Source organism: Anabrus simplex, chromosome 2 (assembly GCF_040414725.1).
Source record: "Anabrus simplex isolate iqAnaSimp1 chromosome 2, ASM4041472v1, whole genome shotgun sequence".
Taxonomy (NCBI): domain Eukaryota; kingdom Metazoa; phylum Arthropoda; class Insecta; order Orthoptera; family Tettigoniidae; genus Anabrus; species Anabrus simplex.
Window position 1 is genome coordinate 838348520 of NC_090266.1, and position 23658 is coordinate 838372177.

Below are 23658 nucleotides of genomic sequence, written 5' to 3' on the forward strand. Positions count from 1 at the left end.
CACAGACAGAAGTTTCACTAGAGCATTGATTTCTGCATGGAGTACTAATGAACCTGGCTTTAGCTAAGATTAGTGCTAATGCACTACATGGCACTTACTGGATTTGTCTGTTACATCGCTGCACACATAGCAAAACAGATCTGGTGAATCTATGCAACCTCTGGGCACCATAATATTCACTGTTATTGACAATAAAAGACAAGCAAATGAAAATTTTTGGCTTTTTATGGAAAATAACGAATAACAATGAAAACAGTTTTCAATGAATGCTGTTCCATGAAAAGTAAAACCTTGTCAGCATCATCACAACCTGACATGATAAAACAAAATGGTTTTCAGATTTGAAATCAGCATAAAATACTGCGCTAGAAATTGATTACTATTTCTGTTTTTGTTCCCTTATCTTATGGATATAAAACGTAATTTTTTCTTAATTTTTTGTCAAATCAAAAATAACAATTCTAGAATTTTTACAGTCATGTGCTGTTTAATGTGGATTGTGTGATATGTTTTAGGTAATACAAAAGCGTTAGTAATGGTTCCTGTTAATCACTCCCTTGCAAAGGCTTGCAAATATGCATTTGGCCTAAACTTGAATTTAATAGTACCACTATCTTCATTGTGGCTAAATGAATTTATTATTGGATTCGATATGTTGATTCCATGGAAAAATAATGCAAATTTTATGTTGTTGTTCATAGTATAATTGTATGGAGTTCAAATTTGAATTGTTTGGTTCTGATATTTGCAGGTGTTTTTAATGCTCTGGGTTGGTTGATCTGGTGTGGATGCAGTGTTCGATCCCAGCCGTACGTCTGGCGTCTTGCACTCTTCGTTATACTCGCTGGCGTGTGCCTGGTTTTGGAAGTCTTAGATTTTCCCCCTTTATGGGGATTGGTAGATGCACACGCTTTGTGGCATATCAGTACAATAGCACTGCCATTCATATTTTACAGGTATGTATGTTTTACAGTTATCAAATTGTCGGCGGTTCCCTTGAACACATGTTAAATTCTGGAATTCATACAATTCAGGCTGTCAGTATGTAAGTGCAGTTGATAACCATTCATATCTGTTGCTGATGAGCTGCTATCCTTGGAGGCCAGGGACTGATTCCTGGTACTGCCAGAGATTTAAGAATGGCATGAGGGATAGTATGTGGTTGCAAAAGGTACCTGCAGCTTACCTCCATTGGGGGTGTACCAGAAAAAGAGCTGCACCACATCGAGGAACAGGAGGACCCAAGTTTCCTTTTTTTACTGATGAGATAGATGCCTTTTACTAGTAGTAAAATACTAATTACTATTTCTGAAGTTCTAGTAGTGATTATTGCTGCAGTTAAATCCATTTGTTTACTATTATTTACTTATGGAAAATCTGGTTTCCTCTTTCCCACTGCATTGCTGCTATATCAGTACATTAATCCTTGGCATGCAGAGAGCAGCTGCACTGAGATACTTTGATACGCAGATAGGCAGGCCAGTGCTCAATTTGCAGCTGTCCAGTTACTGTATTGTATTCGGAGTAAACATCAGAATTCAGTCACTTTCACAGCTGCTGTAAATTCATCAGTCTTAATCTTTCATGTTAGAATTTATTTTTAAAGAGCTATTTTCCCATTCCTTATAAATCCATATATTCAATCATGGCTATGCCATCAATACAGTCCATCATTTGTGATATAAATTGTTTCTTCTATATACTTTTGTTGTAATTGCAGAAATAGGAAAAACTCTTCCTGCATTGTCAGTTTTGAATTGTCTCAGAAAGTATAGTTCATTTTATAACATTTAGCAGTGTCAGTTAGGTATGTAACTTGTGATTCTTCAGCAAATGGGATTCAGAGCACCATGGTGTTTTGGTGTTCAAAGGTAATGCTAATGTTTGAGTGAATGACGCCTGACATGGTAGTAACGTATCCACAAAGACGCACACGAGATGCTGTCAATTGGTACAATTATTTTATTTACATGTATTTACAAATTAAACACACACATAACCTTGGTCACTGCTGTCACAACAAAACACTCACATCACCGAGCCACCATTTTGACAAAAGCCAATCACTGCACATGGAGAATACAACCTTGGAACACAAATAAAACAGTTGACTGCTTAAAAGCATGTCCACACATGGTCACAAGCATAACCTTGCTACACAATAACTCTCTTCCAACAACTTATTTAACAATAACTCCCAAACAATAACTAACTTTTTTTGTCAAGATCATCTCCTTATATATATATCCTGGTCAGGCTTCCAGAAAGATACGTTACAAGCAATACCTTCTCAAAAACTTGAGAGTGCATAATACATAGATTATAATGTATGGAATATTCTCAGTCGTTCTCGTCTATTACCATTCTGGAAGTTGTGTGTGTTTCACAAGTATGGATTACAATTTATAGATACAGGTAAGAATAAATTATAATGTTAATTTACAGGTATTTACATTAACTGAACTCATATGGATATTTACATACAGCACATGTTTCATGACATAACCTCACAAACAGCACGATCATATCATATGTACATATGATGTAATAATAATAATAATAATAATAATAATAATAATAATAATAATAGTAGTACAAAATGGATGTAACACTTTGTAGCTATACATACAAGTAATAATAATAATAATAATAATAATAATAATAATAATAATAATAATAATAATAATAATTCAAGCTCGATATCTGCATTAGTTACCCATGGGTTGCGTTTAGTGGTAGAGAGACCAAGTCAACAGCATGGAAGTGCAATATTTGTCAAACCTGGTATAGCAGTCCTATCCACTGATATATCTGACTGTGCTGACGTAGAACTCCTTACAGTTGAGTTAAATCATTGCACTGTTTCCTCTATATATAAACCACCAAATTCTGCATTCCATTTCCAGAAACCAAGGAATTTCGACAATCAAGCCGTCCACATTGTAATTGGTGACTTTAACAGCCAAAGCAACGTCTGGGGATATGAACATGAGAATGAAGATGGAGAGGCTGTGCTGGAATGGGCTGAGACCCACCAGATGCTACTGTTACACGATGTTAAACTTCCTCCTTCTTTTAACAGCGGGCATTGGCAACGAGGTTATAACCCTGATCTAATCTTTGTTAGCGAAGGAATTGCTCAGCAGTGTATAAAGAACATCGGCACCCCAATACCACACACACAGCATAGACCCATCATGTGTCAGGTATTTGCTGCGGTACGTCCTATGAGCGTACCTTTCCGCAGGCGATATAATTTTAAGAAAGCAGACTGGAACAAGTTTACTGCATATCTGGAAGATGCTGTATCTGATATAGGTATTTCTATGACTGACTACGATCTGTTTGTAGATGCAGTGAACAAGAGCTCCAGACAGTCAATTCCCAGAGGTTGTCGAATGAATTATGTTCCTGGACTCAATCAACATTCCTCAGCTCTGATGGCTGAATACATTGATCTATTTGAGACGAATCCCTTTGGCGAAGAGACTGTGCAGAAAGGTCTAGAGGTGACAACAATGTTAGCGGAAGATAAACGAAATCATTGGATATCTACCCTTGAAGACCTGGACATGTCTAAAAGTAGTCAGAAAGCCTGGCGACTTTTAAAGAGGCTTAATAATGACTTCACAAAAGCCCCTGTACACGTCAATTTGTCCCCAGATGCCATTGCTCATCAACTTTTGCTCAATGGAAAAATAGGGGGTTATATGAATAGAGTTAAAATAGAACGCCAAATAGATAAGGAGTCTAGCGACCTCACTAATAATATCACCCTAGAGGAATTAGAGAAAGCCATAAACAAATCCAAAAATGGCAAGGCTACAGGTCTGGATGATATGAGAGTGGAACAAATAAAACATTTTGGTTCCAGAGCAAGGAAGTGGGTTGTTGATTTTCTAAACAATTGCCTGCAGAGTAAACAGATACCTAAGGTATGGAGGAAGTCTAGAGTGATAGCTATTTTGAAGCCAGGTAAGGATCCATTAGATCCTAAGAGCTACAGGCAAATATCATTACTTTGTCACCTATATAAGATATTTGAGAGGATCCTACTTGAGCGCCTCACATCTAAAGTAGATCACCTTCTTATTCCAGAACAGGCAGGCTTTAGATCTGGAAGGAATGTGTACTTCACAGGTGCTCAATTTAACTCAGCACATAGAGGATGGGTTTGAAAGACGTAAAATCACAGGTGTGGTATTTGTGGACCTTACGGCAGCATACGACACAGTGCACCATAGAACTTTGATCACCAAGCTCTATAACTTCACCAGAGACTATGGTTTCACGAAGATTGTTGAAACTCTCCTGCAGAATCGCTGGTTCTTTGTTGAGTTTCAAGGAAAGTGCAGTAGGTGGAGGGACCAACGGAACGGACTTCCTCAGGGCAGTGTCCTCTCGCCAATCCTCTTTAACATCTACACAAATGACCAGCCAAGGCCTTCCTATACAAGAAGCTTCATTTATGCCGATGACCTGGCATTAGCTGTCCAGTGCGACGACTTTCAAACCACTGAAATGCAGCTCTCAAATGCACTTAAGGAACTTTCAGTGTACTATCAGAAGAACCGGCTACTACAAAACCCGACTAAGACCCAGGTGTGTGCATTTCATCTTCGAAATCGAGAAGCTACTAGACAGCTGTGCGTGACGTGGGAGGGTAAGCAACTGGAGCATTGTTTTACACCTAGGTACCAGGGTGTCACTTTAGACCGGACCTTAACATACAAGAAACACTGTGTTAATTCTGGACAGAAAGTCTCAGCCCGAAATAACATCCTCCGTAAACTTGGCTCAAGCAAATGGGGAGCCCATCCAACTTTGTTAAGAACCTCAGCTCTTGCTCTGAGTTTTTCTGCAGCTGAGTATGCGTGTCCTGTATGGTTTAGGTCAGCCCATACGAAGCGGGTGGATGCAGCTCTTAATGAAACATGTAGAATAGTAACTGGGTGTCTGAAACCTACTCCCACTGACAAACTCTACTGCTTGGCTGGTATTTCTCCTCCAGACATTCGGCGAGAAGTGTTTGCAAGGCAAGAGAGGTCGAAGGTGGATCTCACAAGCAACCACCCGTTATTTGGACATCGACCTCCACCCAGAAGACTGAAGTCCAGGAAAAGTTTCCTCAATGTCTCCAAGGCTCTGGATAAACCAGCAAGAACAGCACGTTGTGATATGTGGCGAGCAAAAATGGAGCATCTTTCTGATTGGATGGTGCCTTCTGAATCTCCACCCCCTGGTCATCATTTGGAATGGACAACCTGGAAGGCACTTAATCGTTTGAGGAGTGGAGTAGGTAAATCCAAGGATAACCTTAAAAAATGGGGTTATCTGAAAGATCAGTCAGACTTCTGCAATTGTGGGGAGCAACAAACTACCCAACACCTGTATGACTGTCAGTCCTGCCCTGTTCGTTGTACACTTCAAGACTTGATTCAAGCCACTGAAGAGGGAATTTCTGTTGCCCATTTCTGGGCAGACATTGTGTGAAACATGTTTTGTGACATAAAATGTATTCTGTTTTATTTGTATATAATACCTTATTTATATTTTTAAGTTTCTCAACACTCTGACACGAAATAAATAACCCATGGGTGAGAGAACATTGTTTTCAAGTTTTACCTGTTATCGCACTTGCGTCAGTAGTTCCAATGTTGGTTGTCCTTTTACACAGTAAAACCAAGAGACAAATTCCAGCTGAAGAGAAGTAGCAAAAAAACAAACATGTGTAGAACTTCCTGAACCAGTCCTTCATTTGTACTTGGAGGGAATTCAACTTGCAAATCTTTTCTAGAAATGGACAGGGGAATTGAGGAACTGCCACCATGTTCAACAGACTACCAGAAAGGAAGTGCTATTATATCTGAGAGACTAGGTTCTTCTCACTGAAGAGGTATAGCCTGACACGTAGGCAAAATTCCTCAGTGGAGAACTGTGACTAGGGCAAGATGGGGGGAAAAAAAAACACTGTCTCCAAATGACTCGTCTCATATGGCCGATCATCCTGTTGGTGGTTGACTAGGGTGTGGGAAGATGTGGAAGACAAAGTTTTGTATTCTCTCCTGTTAACTTAAATTATTCCCTTTGGTTCAGTTTAATGTATGTTATCGGTGAAGTAACATGTAGACATAAGTGACTAGTACAAGATGTACTGGTTGATTATCATGGTCATGGTTGATTATTTTGCATTAACTCCTTGCCTTATTGTGAATCAATACGAAGAAATCGGTGTAGTAAGATGCAAAGTGCCATAAATCCAGAGATAAATTAGGCTGCGTAAGTTGCAGGCAAAACGTTTTTGGCTAGTTGCTTTACGTCGCATCGACACAGATAGGTCTTATGGCGACGATGGGACAGGAAAGGGCTAGGAGTGGGAAGGAAGCGGCCATGGCCTTAATTAAGGTACATCCCCAGCATTTGCCTGGTGTGAAAATGGGAAACCATGGAAAACCATTTTCACGGCTGCTGACAGTGGGGTTCGAACCTACTATCTCCTGAATACTGAATACTGGCCGCACTTAAGCGACTGCAGCTATCGAGCTCGGTAGGCAAAACATTACTAGTGAGGATATGTTGGCAAGATAAGAGGATGAATCTGAGGTTCAGAAGGCTATCACATATGTGCTATCTAAGGAAGTGTTCCTTGGCAACAAAACGTGGAATGTGAGGTTTATTGGTGTTTTGCGAAGAGGCGTTAACAGTGACTTGATGATAATTGTGGGAAACCTAGGAAAGGTTGAGAGTTTTTACTGTCACAAAGGTGATGAGCTAGAGATTGGAAGTGAAGATTGACATAATTACATATTGTTTCATCGATAGACTGTGTGACTGTGGCATGTAGAATGTCTTAAAATGTCTTAATAGTACATTATGCAACAAGCCTATAATGGCAATAATTAAGACACAAGTATGTTTACAAAACAAGCGAAGTGAGTTTTATAATTCCATACAAGTGTCTTAATTACCATTATAGGCATGATGCATACGACTGTTTATACTCGACGATAATTATAAGTTAAAAACTTCATTTTTCCGTATTGAACTGAGATTCACAATTGGAATTGAGGAAAAGTTCAACCTATTCAATACAAAGTATGTCGTATAAGATGTTTGCAACATGTTATTTATTAGTTTAAAGTACCGGTTTCAATGCATAGTAGCGTCATCTTAAGCTTGAAGTTACAAGATGGGCAGGATACATACCAAATTACTGTGTACAATATACATGCAATGCAAAGTACAAATGGTTACAATTTTACATCTAGGACTAAACAAACAATAGATAAAATATGATGGAGTGATGTAACGCATTACAGGTGTTATAGTCTAGTATGGTACATTGGTGTTGTATAATAAAAGTTGCTGAATGAGAGTAAAAATCTTGATGTATGTGATATTGAAATAAAATTAATGTCCACACTTCTGTTAATATCAATCAAAGTCCAGTATAATGTGTGATTGACAAGGCCATCTGATATTTGTTTTTAGCCGGTACACCTTAAGTTAAATGTTGGTGAATGAGAGTAAAAGTCTTGATGTATATGATGATGAAATAAAATTAATGTCCACACTTCTGTTAATATCACTGGAGATATAAGTCAAAGTCCAGTATAATGTGTGGTTAACAAGGCCATCTGATATTTGTTTTTAGCTGGTGCACCTTAAGTTGGGTGGTTGAATGAGGTTGAATTTAAATTAAAGTTGTCTCAGCTCAATATAGATAGTGAAGCCTTGTTCAGCGTACTTGTTGTACTTGTTGTATGTTGTCTCGACAATCCATTTTATGTGGAAGGAAGATCTACGTGGACCAAAGGATGGCTGTTTCAGAGACCTGGAAGAAGTAGTCTGGAATATTCTCTGATGATCGCAATCTTTCATTTCGTTCTTTGGCGGCAAATGCGCATCGGCTCCAGCTGCAAAGTCAGCTCAGCTGTCTCTTACATACAGCCATGAAGATTTTGTTTTAAGATAGTTACTCACCTTACAAATAACAGACGCTGAAAAATGTTTGAAGTATAGGAAAGGAAAAAATAAGTGTCAAGCTGGGAAGCAGAAAAAAGCTCAACGGGGGCTGAGAAGAAATGGATGTAGAAGAACTGAGATTGATGAGGGGAGAGTCTTATCTATTTGAAGATGTGGAGATTATTCTTGTCCTTTTGTGTTCCGATGTTTGTCCTCATCTCCTGTTTCTGTTGCTCCCTCTTCCCACACTGACCTGCCAATGTGTTTGTCCTATTATGTGTGTTCCTTTTTTTATCCCCCCCCCTCTCTCTCTCTCTCTCTCTCTCTCTGACTTGAAAAATATTTTAATTTATTATTGAATCAATTTATTAAATATAATTTCCAATATTACAGCAACAACAACAAATGCATAAGTGCAAGCATATGAAGAATCTGACAGGTTAGAATGTTTAAGTTCATGGTAGATTATATCCATTTATTTTATAATAATTGTTAACCTTGCCACAAAATCGTATTATCACGTTGGAGTCTGCGTGTATCAGTTTGATAATTCAATTTCTGCCCCTCACACCTCACACCATCCATCGAATGCATTGTTTCCCGCCAGAATCCCATTTCGCTACATATGAACGGCAGAGTGGAAATTTCCACTGTTCGATTCGGCTTTATTCCATTAAGTGGGAGCCAGGACTGACCTTGAAACGTGCGGGGTAAAACCTGCCACAGCTTGAATCCAATATGAAAATAGGTATTTTTACTAATATGCACTATTAGCTACGTAAAAATAACATTGATCAGAACTGGTAAAAAGCTATCTTCTAGTTTGTGGAAAATGAGGTGATCCGAGTTTTAAGGTAGCCACATTTGGGTGAAAAACTGCGTCTTATGTTCAGGTAAATATGGTGTGTAATGAAATCCATCATTATTTTATTTTCAGTAACAAGCAGCTGTACTGTTGGAACACATCAAACCATTCATTATCTATGCGTTTTATTCACGAATCCAACTTTTATAGAAATAGTCTACTTGAATTGGTAGATTTTCATTCTTATCTTGCTGGTGTTCGTTAGACTCAGTTTAGTCTTGCTCATTCTAATTTATAAGAATATTGGAAAGATATGCCAACTTAGACTCCCATTCTTCATCTGTATATAGCAGTGGATGTATCTATTCATAATCTATTCTTTGCACGTTACCTGCGAGGCTGGTGATATGAGTGTTGCCTAGTGGATAATAGTAGAATACATATGGTGCACATTTGGGCTTGCTCTTGTCATGATTGCTAGTATAATGCAGACAACAATTCAGTCTGCAAGCCTTTGTGAATTAACTAAGCACCTCCACACTTCTCTTCAGCATTAAAAGAATTATTTGGGCACATTTGTAGTGCTTAAAAGTTTCTTGAAATTTCGAGACAATACAATTCATCGGTGTCTTTAACACCTGGGCATGTCCCAAATGTCTCAACACCACTACAGTGAAATTCAGAATATTTTTCAGAAAATACACAAATTTTCTTGAGGGTTCAAGTTCCCTGGTCTTCTGCCTTAATGAGGCACATCAACAGACTTTCACTGACAGCTGATGACAGAAGCTCTCTAAGCTAGAAGAACATTCCATATTTTTTCTGTCACATGAACAAGATATCCAATTAACATTGCTAAAGTCAAGAGTTCAATGTTAACGAGTGTTTAGAAAAAAGAAACAAATCAATCTCTGGTGATTAATTGGATTAACTATCGACAATCCAATACGCGTAGTTCAGGTAATATGAGCACATGCTATATGTTGTCAACTGAGTTACACAAGGTATAACATTTTTAAAATGGAAATTTATTCAGTGCGGAATTGCTGACAGTAACATACCTACAAGAGGCGAGCCTAGGAATGGTAGAGCATACTGATGAATCTTAACTTTTGCTGTCTCTTGAACTACTCGCTATGCCCTGATGGAATCCAGTTCTTTGAAAGTCTGTCTTTCAGCATTAGAAGAATCAGATAGATTTATCATTCCTGTTTTCAGAGTTGTTTCCTTCTAGTGCATAACAGCAAGATCTGACGTCCATCATGTTGTTGAAACCTTTTCTCTACAAGTAATTTAACAGTACATACTTGCCAAGTATTCCGGTTTTTCCGTAAAATGTACGGATTTTGAGTGTGTTTTGCGGTTGTATGGATGAACGTTATTGTACAGATTTTGAATATCCGCGCTTATTTTCGCTTTCTGTGGTCTAATCGGATTTGTTTGACTTTCGATAGTAGCTGGTAATACGAGATGTAGTGTTTGAAATTCGACTGGTAAATGTATCGATAATCATATTATCGATTATCACCGTGCTTTTGTCACCTGTTCGACCTCAACTGCTACTTCATTCAGTGAGATGTTCCCAAACAAGTAGCAGGCTGCGATTTTGAAGAAAAATCCGTGAAAAGTAGAAGGCTGTGAATGTATATAAAGCAACTTTAGTAACTGGGTCGTGCTTCGTATCAGCTGAAAGGCTTTGTTTGTGTGCATGTGTAACATTGGCGGTAGTTCTAAAACTCGTGGAATTGTATGACGAATTTGTAAGTGATTTAGTATTTTTAGTGGTGTTCGTAATGAGTTACTAACAAACGATATTATCAGTCTTTTCGTGAGGCTTATTCTGCTTAATTTCCTTGTTTTATACAATCACGGAAAGTGTTCCCAGTGTTAAGTGAAAACACATGAGTACTCATCGAGATATAACTTCGTATATTTAATTTCAGGGTTGATCATAACATATGCACTAAAACCTCGATGCATAGTTTTTCAGGGGACAGGGGAAAATGACGACGGATGCGGGAAAACTATAAATGCGGGCAACATGAAAAATAGGGGGAAAGCAAAATAATAAAGTACGGATACTGTATTGGGACATTGTTCATTATGTAAATAATATTATTATATGAACAACAATAATGGCACGTGGTCTCCGGAGCCGGGTGCAGGTCTTTCGAGTTGTCGCGTGATAGGCAATCCACGCGCATATGAAAATGCGTCCCTACTTAAGATGAATTCTAATGTTTAATTGGGCAAAGAGACAGCCCCCCGAACTGTTGGAATTAACCAAGGAAAGTTAAAATCCTCGACCCAATCAAGACCCCTTGACCCAAAGCCCAACACGTGCTAACCATTTAGCTCATACTATACATAACCGTGTCAAAATATTGCAACCATGATATGGGCCTACGAGATGAAAATAAAAAGCGTGACTTTTAGGCCGTTTCATTTCACTTTTCTTTACACATTTTGTAATAATTGAAAACCTTTAAGATCAGTTCTCTTATTGCAAATTAAAGATATAGGTGGATATTACGGTGATAACCTGTTTTTAGGAAAAGATTCCGTAGACCCTTTGCGAACGATAGGTTCGATACCCAACTCGGTGCAGCTCAGCTCAGACGATGTCACAGAGGTTAGAAATTCAACGCGGCGCGTCTCGAACGATGTCACAGCGGCTTGTGTGAAGCTGCCAACTTAGGAACTTGTTACAAGACTAGGCTATGAGGAAAGATTATTGGTCTGGCTTGGTTAGGTCCGGCTTGTAACAAGACTATTGGGCAGAGGGCAACAAAGCGGCGAACAGGCCTCTAGCATCCCACACACTCCACAAGGTACAACACGATTAATCACCCTGTGAGTAATTAAAACAAATCCGGTGCACTGCTCGATTTTCTTTTTTTTTTTTTCAATGAAGTTGGCAGCCCTAACCAGACTACACCAACACAGAAAATGGTGACAAATTTGAGTTTTACACTGTCTACGTTTTAATTCTTGTAAATAAGAATACTTCTAGGGTTCGGTTAGTGGGTCGAGAAGTGTTGGTACCAGGAGGCTTGTAGTGAGGTTGCGCGTGAATAACCTGCGCACAGCACTCCAGCCTACAAGACTAGCATCTCTGAATCGCTCGTACATTCTCGCGTAACAGGTTGCCGCCGTTATATGCTAAGAGTATTGAGCAATCCCTCTAAATTCAAAAAATGTTGCGTATATTTCTCTTACATATGATCGATCAGTGCGGGAAAATTGTGACCAAGGACAAATAATTTTTCAACCATCGGTGCGATAAAACGATGGTTCGAGAAACGATAGATGCGGAGAAATTTAACATTGTTTTATATGGAACATTTTTTGGACCGAATAAATTCAAAGATGAATACGGAAAAACGACAGTTCCGGGAACGATGCATTGAGGTTCTACTGTATTTTACTTGTATTAGTATTGTTTATAATCCCCCGCCGTCCTTTTTCATTATGTCTCAAGACTGTTACGCATGTGCGTGTTGTTAAAAATTTTCCTCTTAAGGATCTTCCGGATTTCTCTTTTCGAAAGTTGGCAGGTATGACAGTAGTTCTATATAGTCATAAAAATAATTTCTACTTTACCCTTAACTATGGACGTACATTTTCAGTGACATCAACATGGGCGTGAGGTCACAGAGACCGCATCAAAATTAATATGGCTACGGAAGAGACGGTTAATGAGAGAAATTATTCATTTGAATAACTACACTTTATTCAACCCAAAACGACAACATTTTCCATTTGTTAATTTATAGAACCCTCATGCCTTCAGATTACAGTCACAGCAGTTTACGTTACTCAGAACGCACTGTTCCATTTATACACACATATCCTTTACACTCAACAAAAATGGACCCTAACTTGGGTATTAAAGATGTTTGATAACCACTTCACTGAAAATTAACCATACATGAGACTAATCTCTTGTTGGGATGAAAATTGCAAGCACTGAACTTGGCCCTCAATGTTACTCTCACTCAACACATTTAAAGCAGATCTTTCTTGTACACTCCAAGCACTCTGGTTTTTCACATCTGTAGCACTTGTAATATATTATCCTCTTCTTTGCTGGTGGGCAAAGACGACAAGTAATCCGTTTTTCAAGCTTGTCCTCGGCAATGATGATACGCTCTTCAGGGATGCTCATAGATAGTGCCTCGTATATACCTTGGGATCCTGGGGTTTGATAATCTTCTTATATGTGGCCTAGTAAGTTGAGCATCAAGTTCTTTCTGAAAATGTTGCCTGGTCATTTGGGGCTCACACGATAGGACTGATGCAAGGTATTCGCATTCACAGCTTCAGTATCAACGATACGGAAGAAGACTGCCATTGGCCACCTTCTTGTTCTTCTACCTGTGCAGTAGTTGGCTGACATCTGATCCAAATTATCTACTCCAGATTTCATAGAATTATAAAACTGAATCATCTCTTCCTTCCCCGTGTGCACATCAGTTGCTTTCCCATGGTGTGTAGAGGATACTAACAAAACAGCCTTGTTTCCTTTTGAAAAGTGTGAGAGAAGAGTTGTGTCTTTCATGAAGCCATACACAGAGAAACTGACCTTTCTCTGCTTGGAAGGCAAGAAGTTAGTTGGAATTTCCTCCTTCTTCTTCTTCTTTACTGTCCCAACATAAGTGAGTTCCCTTTTCCTGAGCTCCTGGACAAGCTCTACTGAGATGAACCAATTGTCAGCTGTTAATATTCCTATTTGTGCCCTGGTATTGGTTCTGATAAATGAAGAACTGCCTGAGTTGGCTTCGAAAATTTCCTATCTTCCCTTGAAAGACCTATTCCATTAGTGTCCTTCCCTGCATAAATATATGCATTGTACAAATAACTATTTTTTCCTGACCCGGTCGAATGACTGCAAACAGGCTGTGGATTTTCATTACAAATAACTATTTCTCACATCGGTTAGGCACATCAATTTCACTCCGTATTTCACAGGCTCATTCGGAATATACATTCTGAACTTACACCGACCTCTGAAACCAATTAGCATCTTGTCTACTGTTGCATTTGTGCCAATGGAGTAATACCTTCGAGAGTTCTGAATCAAAATATTCAGAAGCTCAGATATGGGTGCAGTAGGATCTGTCTCTTCCGCTGCATTCTGTCTTCAGGATTGTCAAAACGCAGGCTGCACAGCAGAATGGAAAACCTCATACCTGATATCACAACACAAAATATTTATTGGCCTGTACCGTCAACTGCGAAGACTGAAGTGATGTCCTCTTTTCTAGATTTGAAAATAAGGAGGCCTAGAAAAGCTTTCGTTTCAACCGTGTCAACATTTTGTAATTCTGGTCGGGTAGACTTTTTGTAATTACTTCTCATTGCACCGAGTTTCAAATTTGTCCATTGCACTAATAAGTTCACCATTTCTTCACTAAATATGAGGGTAATCCCAAAAATAAGGTCTCCTACATTTTTATAAATACAGAACTCTGTTCGTGTGGCTATTGGTCACAATATTGTGAAGAGTGTTTCCCACGCTCTCATATAAACATGCGCACGCCGCGCTGAGGCACTCAGTCTTGGCTTGGCAGCCGTTGAGAATGCAGCTCCCATTGGATGTTACCGCGAAGTGCATGCAGTTATTCGGTTTTTTAATGCAAAAGGTACTGAACTGATTGAAATCCATCACCAATTGACGTAAGTGTATGGTGAGTCGTGCATGGATGTCTAAAATATTCTTAAGTGGGGTAGAGAGTTTGCTGCCGGTCAGACTGAAATTCACAACGAACAAAGGAGCGGGAGATCGTCAATTTCCACCGAGACAGTCGTGAAGGTTGAGCAAATCATGCGTGAAGATCGACGGATAACCGGATCACCCTGGATGATCTCTCCTGAGCTTTCCCGAAGCGCCTCTCACAGAATTTTATCGGAAAAGTTGAAATACCGGAAGGTGTGCGCAAGATGGATGCCACGCATGCTGACTGAAGACCACATGCGGCAACAGGTTGATTCTTCCCGCACATTTCTTCAATGCTTTGCAGCCAAACAGTACAACTTTTTGGACTCAATTGTCACGGGTGATGAAACCTGGGTGTTCCACTTTACACCTGAGACAAAGCAACAATCACGCCAGTGGCGGCATCCCTGTTCTCCAAAGCCACGGAAATTCAAGCAAACACAGTCTGCTGGTAAAGTCATGACAACTGTGTTTTGGGATCGAAAAGGGGTATTTTTGGTCGACTTTATGCTCGCTGGGACCACAGTTAACGCTGATAGGTACTGTGAGACCTTGAAAAAACTCAGACGGGCAATTCAGAACTGGAGAAGAGGAATGTTGAGCAAGGGCATAAACATTCTCCATGACAACACTCGCCTGCACATCATCACCCACCCACTCTATAGTCCCGACTTGGCGCCCAGTGATTATCACTTGTTCCGTAAGTTGAAAGAACATTTGGTTGGAAAGCGATTCAGCACCGACGACGAGGTGAAAGATGAGGTTCACAACTTCCTGAACAGCATGGCGGCGAACTGGTATGACATGAGCATGCAAAAACTGTCACAACGTCTACAAAAATGCATCGACCAAAATGGTGATGTGTAGAAAAATAGCTAAATGTTCAAGCTGTAAAATGATGTAAACCATTGTAGAAGTAAACAAGTCTATGTATTTATAAAAAAATAGGAGACCTTATTTTTGGGATTACCTTTGTATTAGTGTCCACGCCGTAACAGGATCCACACTGTTTCCAATTCGAGCTGAAGGTCGCAAACTGGGAAGGTGAATCACAATATTGTGACGACGGATATGCACATTCTGTGGAGTTTCCAGAGATGACCATTTGTATCTATTTCTACCATAAAAACACTTAGAACGTGAATCATCAGGCAGTAGTGCGGACCTTTGATCTTCTTCTACCTCCCCTTCTGTCTCAGTATCGGTTTTGTGATCACTCTCTATTTTATCATCACCATCGACCACATCACTCATGTCATCTTCAAACCACTCGGTAATTGTTTCTTCGTAATTAACATCAAACATTCGGACACTCGCCGATGTACTTGCACGCTGACTCATTTGCTACACACAGCACTATCAACTGATGACTGTTTCAAACAGTGGACATGCGGTCACCCAGGCCGTTACGAAACTCATCAGCTCATTATTAGGGTTGCACGGTTACTTATTACAGACAAGATAAATACAGTGGAGAGGTCTTCTTGAAATAGAAGGGTAAGTCTCCTGTATATGACAGTAATATTAAGGAAGGGAAACTGACTTTTAGAACAGCCTCATTTTTACTCCTGTAAGCAAATATACTGGGAGGGCAATAAGTGAGGTGTGGCATGTGTTTATTTTTCTACCGCGGTGATGTTGACCGCACGTCCATGGTTAAGGGTTAAAACATATCGAAATCCCTCTGTCAGGGAGTACTGAATGCATTTGATTGTGGGCTCTGTTGTGATGACAAGTTCTTTATATGTTTACTTGCTGATTTTATTTCTCCTTGTTTTCATTGCATTGAATTTCGTCAGTAAATAGCAAAAAAGGTATTTGTCATCCAGCAGAGTCTTTCGTCATCTATCTCAGGAATTACAAGTTTGTCTTCGTTGCTTGCTTCGTATTGGTTATATTGTGTATATCATGGCATTTTCCAATTACTTCAAGAATATGGTTTTCTGTATACTTCCATAACCTTTCACCAAGGTAGAAGTAACAGCAGACAAACTCTTCATCGCATCTGTGACAGATTTAGAAAATATGCATTTGGCCCTTTGTACATTCACTTTGTCCAAGTTTACCAAGCGAGTGGCTGTGGTTTTGGTCGCGTAGCGTTAGCTTGCATTTGGGAGATAGTGGGTTCGAACCACAATGTTGGCAGGCCTGAAGATGGTTTTCTATGATTTGCCACTTCCTTCCCACTGCAAGTCCTTTCATGTTCCATTGTCACCATAAGACCTATCTGTGTTGATGCAACATAAGCAAATTGTAATTTTTAAAAAAATTGAGTCAGTTGGAAACAGGGTTTTTCTCATTGGATCCCTAGAAGGCTTCATGACATGACCCTTCTGTGCATTGTATAATTGTTTTAGATGTGAGCTGAAAATTAATATGCCTTTATGGACAAATTATTTCACCAGGAATTAAGATCACAACTAAAATGTGTTAATATATGTGAAGCAAAACCTAAAACATTCACTAGCATAGCTCTAGTCTACACAGGATTTTACTTAGTATATTTACACGTTTTAGCAGCACAATCTCACTATATAATCTCCGGAAACAATTGATAACCTCTACTGGAAATATCAGCATTCACTGAGGGTTAAAACACTTTCTCTTTTCGAACAGGAACAGTGATTAATTAATTTGTACACTGTTTGCATACAAAGCAATGTATACGTGTTGAGAAACAGGTGAAAAGTCTGACATCAAGCGGCTGTAGCTGAAATCACTTGACCAACATTCTGAGGTACCAAACCCTGGGCTTGTACGGCTGCTATAACAAAGGTAACAACTGAATACTGAAAGGCACAGGAGTCTGTAATGAAGATGTATGTGTTGTAGAACCTCATTATAGCATTAGCTGATAAAGTTGTGAAAAATAATGCTGGGCTGAGTGGCTCAGACGGTTGAGGCGCTGGCCTTCTGACCCCAACTTGGCAGGTTCGATCCTGGCTCAGTCCAGTGGTATTTGAAGGTGTTCAAATATGTCAGCCTTGTGTCGGTAGATTTACTGGCACGTATAAGAACTTCTGTGGGATTAAATTCTGGCACCTCGGTGTCTCTGAATACCACAAAAGTAGTTTTTAAAAAAATGCTCTTTGTTCGGGGCGTCAACCCATGTGGATCTTTTGCCCCTACTGGCACCTTATTGTATGAACCTGCGTGTAATTAGAATGACGGTAGTGTGGAATGTTGTGCGTGAGAAAAGGAGGATTAAGGATGTCACAAACACCCAGTCCCCAGGCCAGGGATATTAATCATTACAATTTAAAAACCCTGACCCGGTCGGGAATCTAACCCAGGGCCACCAGGTGACAGGCGGACACATTGCCCCCTACATCACGGGGCCGGACATAAAAGTAGTTAGTGGGACATAAAGCCAATACCATTATTATTTATGAAAAATACTTTTTATAACAAGTACTCACAATATCCAAAAATACCGGTATGTCAGTTTTTGTTATTGTCTTATAGATTGTCGGGCACTCTATCAAACTGAAAAACAACCGAACTCGGTAAACTGCAGTTGCTGCAACCAGAATCCTGTATTCGGGAGATAGTGGGTTCGAACCTCAATGTCGGCAGCTCTCAAGATGGTTTTCCGAGGTTTCCCATTTTCACACCAAACAAATGCTGGGGCTGTGCCTTAATTAAGGCCACGGTCATTTCCTTCCCACTCCCGGCCCTTCCCTGACCCATTGTCGCCATAAGACCTATTTATGTCGATGCAACGTAAAGTGACTTGTAAAAAAAAAAAAGAAAAGTTGAAAAAAAAACCACCGGAAATGCCAATGCTTTTATAACTGTACTGCACATAAAACTCACTACAGAACAATGACACTGTAGGTTGTTAAAAATAATACAAATAATAACATAGTGCAGTGCACGCAAATCCTAGTAATGTTAGATATACAGCTAATTATTTCCGTAGGTTTTCTGATTTGAGTTTTAACCCATTCAGTAGTTGATGTGGCAGGATCATTGGCACAAGTTGCTTACTTAGTGGGGAACTCTTACATTAATACCAAAATAGTATTTATTATCCTCCTAAGTCTATACAGTAGTAATTAAAATGACATTAAGTTTAAAATTATGGAATATACATTAAAATATTGCTAAAAGCTTATGATAAAGTTAAGTGGAAGGTACAAATGGGTATGTTATCTTGTGTATTCTGGTTTGCAATGCTGCTGAGAACTGTCTCATGAGAACACATCATCTTTAATTGAGACCTCCAACCTGTTATAGACATATGGACGGAAAATATTCTAGTTTTTACTCATGGACAAGAGGCTGAGTCTCACATAGGGTTAAAAAGTAAGTTCTGATCAAATCCCACCATCAGTAGCTCTAACGATGGTTTTATGTGTTTTCCCATTTTCACACCAGGCAAATGTTGAGGGCATACCTTAATTAAAGCCACGGAACCATCCCATTTCTAGCCCTTTCCCATCCTTGCATCACTGCCAACCTACAATGTATTAGTGCAACGTTAAACTACTAGCAAAATTTAAAAAAAAAATGGAATTTCTCTTACTATTCTAAGAAGTATTAATTTCTAATTGTTTCAGGTTTACAATAGATGACTGCAAATTTCTCTACAATAAGCATAAGAAGAAGGATACATATACTGATAAAGATTTCAACAAGTCAAAGAGCTCATAAGAAACTTGCAGGTACAAGTACTTGCTGATTATGGTGGTGATTGCTGTTTTAACAGCGAGTGTTGCATTGGTATTTTTGCCATGCCTAGTGAAGTCTCTGTTGGTGGAAGTTCTTGGAATTCTAAATCCATGGGATACGAAGAGTAAATCTATAGATACTTCTTTATATTTTTGTGTGTGCTTCCGTTGTAAATAGGACTATGTGTTTAATACAGGTGACTCTGAATATTACACACAAAGATAAAAAGAAGACAAGCAGCAACAAAGTATTGTATTGTGTATATAGAAAAGACTTGCTGTTTTGTTTGTCATTAGTTATCAAATAAATTTTGTTGCAGTAAAGATCCATGGGTCAAGTAATTCTTGGAAACCAAGAGTTTATAATTGTTTCAAAATGTGCCTTTAGATTATATGGTCTCTTTACTTTGTTAGACATCAGAGATGCAAATAGTTTTATTTGCTGGTAAATTATCTTCTTTAATTTCTGTAATTTCTATCTAGATTGTGACACAAAATTTTTTTAGCAAGTGTAATCAATCTTCTGTTAGCTTGAAATGATTGTATACCACAGATGAAAAATTCTTCAGCCATCTCTCAGTTTGTGCAAGAAATGCCTCATCTGATGTTAAAACTATTCATTGTCAACAAAAATGCTCTATATTAAAGCAATGTGCTAGATTCATTGCTTTTACTTTGTTAAATCCCAATATTGGTTCATACCAGTTATGCTCCGCGTATACAAAGAAATCGTACGAGTTTGTATTGCGTAGTAGATGACCTTAATTTTATTGTTCGAAGGCACACCCTTGTATAAGACTGACGTATTAATTCCCTTATCTTAATGATTCAGCCTGAGAGTCTTCCAGTTATATATTTCCAAATGTTATTTAGCATCTTTAATGACTCATTTGGTTTTGACACCTCCGAAATCATATCTGGTTACCAAAGAGAAATGATGTACACATTTTCTAAACAGTAAATAATACATCATTAAATTCAAGTGCTCTCCTTATAGGATACAAAATTTTTGTTGATTGTGATCCAAGACTTTGCTGTCTTGTTAATTCCTGGTGTTATCAGCCTTGTTTATTACTTTACATATACTTTGTTTCATAGGAACCACAATCTTTACAAGATGAACCTACTTGCAGGTCAACTTTCCTTTTACCAAAACTACTAAAGTGGCTGAGACTTACTCCTTCCCATTAATCCTAATTGAGGTGTGTGTTTTATCTGTCTTTTATTGAGAATTTGTTGATTCTAACAAAAATGCTCTATTCTTTATAATTTGACTAGGTAATAGTTGGTGTCATCTGGATAGTTATTCCACTGCTACAGAATATCTGATAAGATTGAGATTGTATAAGTTTACATCTGGTAACAAACTAATATATTAAAACACAAGTCTGAAATCTGGAATAGTGGAATTCCTTTTCCATCTGACATACAGTAGGCTCATCTTCAGTGGTACAGCAGTATTGGTGTGGTTAGTAAGTTGGTATGACTGTGTGCTGAACTGTACCTGCACAGGATCAAATCCTGTCCACACAAGACAATTTTCATTTTGATGTTAAATAATTGTTGTTTTAAATGGCCTAACATCTTCTGATAGCCCTTGATGTGAGATAGTCTTATTACTTTTATAGTTTGAATTTTATATTAGTTATATACTGGAATAATTGCTTATTGTTACAGCTTCTGTTTATTATTTGCTTATATAGAAAGAAGGCATGTATCACTTTGCTTTTAAATGTAAGTATTTTATGAAAAAGTTGTGCTTCATTTGTTTAGAATGTTCTTTATAAAATTCATTATTCATTAATTATTCATTTTATCTGTCAGGGATGAACAAACCTTGGCTTGCTTCATGTTACACTTGATGTTGATAATCTTGAATGTGCCACTACATATTGAACAATCCCCCTTCCCCAGTTATTAGAAGAGTAAGAAATAATCTATTTATTTTAAAAAAATAAATGAAAGAAGAGAAAAATACCATTTTAATGGAAAAAGACCAATACTATTATAACTTTTCACTAGGGCTTGGGTAGTTATGCATTAAAAAATCACAAAAATGACAAAATAATGGAAAGAAATCAAAATTATATTCTTTTCATCCATTGTTTTTGACACTGAGAATGAAAATCCACAGCCAGTTTCCAGTTTCAACCAGGTTAGGAATTGAATGAATGAATGAAGCCGACCATCTAGCATTGTGGATAGGAACTCTGCCGGCTGCCAAAGCGTGTTGCACTCCTCTGGGGCAATGATTAATGACTGACAGATGAAATGATATTGGAGAGTGTTGCTGGAATGAAAGATGACAGGGAAAACCAGAGTACCTGGAGAAAATCCTATCCCACCTCCAGTTTGTCCAGCACGAATCTTATATGAAATTACTGGGATTTGAATCACGGAACCCATCAGTGAGAGGCCGGCGTGCTGGAGCCTGAGCCACAGAGGCTCTGACATTGAAAAAAAAAAATCGAACATATAATCTACCAAAGCAATGTGTTATTGTAAAACTCGTGGAATTTTTTCAATGGTCATTTTTCCGGGGACAGCCAGTGGACGACACAATAAGATAAGATTTCCCCTTGGCATTCATATATTTCTAGGACTTTATGGAACTTGCTTCTGTTTAGTACTCATGCTCAGATTTTATTGATACATTGATACACTGGATGCAGCACAGAAAACGATTTCATGTCTTTCTGGTGAATAATGTAGTGGTATTTGAAAATGTTGTATGGTAAGTAATTCTTCAGTAACTTCACAAAATCTTTTACTTTGTCAGTCATAGCAGGAGCTCCAGCTGTTCATACACTATCTAGTTTTCCTCAGTAACTTCTTTCTAGTACCATCCAAATTATTTGAAAAATATAATTTCCTATTGTTGAGGCTGTTTGTAGCAAGTAGACCCTTCAGATTTTTTTGCTGATTTATGGCACAGACGCACTGAATTAAGGAGTATCAGTTATATCACAACTCTCAATTGAAGCAAGGAAAATATCTTTACAAGTGCTGATACAAGATGCAATTTGTTTGTTAACATCCTTAGACATATCATCAGATCACCTCGTAAGAGTACTTCATGAAAGAATATGTTATCCACCAATTGTAATGCATTTCAAACCTTAGCTTTTATATTTCTTCTCTTTCAGAGTACATTGTGGTGAGTTGATAATTTTTTCCTTCAAAAAGGTTTATTTTCCCGTTAGTGTGTCATCTTATTTAAAAATTATATTCTCGTTACTAAACCAATGGGATATTGTAAATTTTGTATTTGAACTAGTAGCTTGTGGGGGAAAAAAAAAAAGGCAGTTCTAAGGTACCTGCACAAAACTGCAGTCAGGCTTTGTGATCTACTCATAGTTACTATTGAAACTCTCTGGACCCCATTTCTCTCAGCTGAGTCTGTAGGATCAGCTGCATCTATGTGAATGTCCCCTCAATATATTAAATTTTGTCATGTAAGGATAGGAGAAAGAAGGAAAGGAATACTAAAGGACAAGGTCAGTCTCCACAGTCTTCTAACCCCCCTAGCGTGTGCGGCGCAATGGTGCGCCCACTGGTTTGCTACGGTCACAGCTTGTACGGTGCAATGGTGCGCCGTGACATTTGAAACGCCTGCTACGTGGATTTCGTAACAGTTATCTGCTTCATCGTAAGAAGGCAGGAAGAGGTAGCTTTTAGCTATACTCAGAGCTAATAATTATTCCCGAGAGATGTCGCATATCTCATCGGTTCGTAGAGCTCTGCACATGTGCTTCGCGCTAAAGGACCGCGAGTTTGTTTGTAAACATGGCAGGTCCAAGCGGAGTGATTTGTGATGCGGAAATAATTAATTTACTGGTTAATAGTGGCAGTGAAAGTAATTCAGAGTGTGACAGTGATTTAGAGGATAAGTTTGCGATAACATCCAGCGAAGATAGTGATACTGACGATATAATTCATGATAATACGCCGAGAAATGCAAACACATGGGGTGACTGTGATATCATAAACCCGCCAATACCTTTCGATTGTGACTGTGCGTGTGAAAATAAAATGGACCCAGCTAAAGGAACACCACTTGGCCTTCACAAAATGTTTGTAGACGATGTTTTGATAGATCTTACTGTTCGTGAAACTAATGTGTACGCTGATAAATACTTGCAGCAAAATCAGTTAGGCCTCCAATTACTGACGAAATCCCGGCTGTCGAACTGGACGCCCACTAATGCCAGTGAGGTAAGGGTGTATCTTGCACTCCTTATATTGATGGGCATTGTTCAGAAGTCTTATATATTTACCAGATATTGTAATAGGAGTTGAATCATGGCTGAGAAATGATATAATGAATGCAGAAATTTTCTCACGGCACTGGAGTGTGTATCGTAGAGATAGGATAGGAAAGGTGGGAGGGGGAGTTTTCATTCTGGTGAAAGAAGAATTTGTAAGCTACGAAAAAGTTAAAGATGAGACACATGAAATTCTAGGTGTAAGGCTGATTTCTAAAGATAATAGGCAAC

The 23658-nt window shown here is 38.6% G+C and overlaps 1 protein-coding gene across 1 annotated transcript in view; it reads left to right on the forward strand.

Moving 5' to 3' along the window:
- The window catches only part of PGAP3 (Per1-like protein PGAP3), a 108216-nt gene extending 87063 nt beyond the window's left edge, over positions 1 to 21153 (forward strand). Inside the window, exons 6-7 of the mRNA XM_067139475.2 lie at positions 752 to 956; positions 19052 to 21153. Of these exons, the coding sequence (XP_066995576.1) occupies positions 752 to 956; positions 19052 to 19145 (299 nt within the window). The 3' untranslated portion in view covers positions 19146 to 21153. The remainder of the gene's footprint in view (positions 1 to 751; positions 957 to 19051) is intronic.
- Positions 21154 to 23658: the final 2505 nt, after the last annotated feature.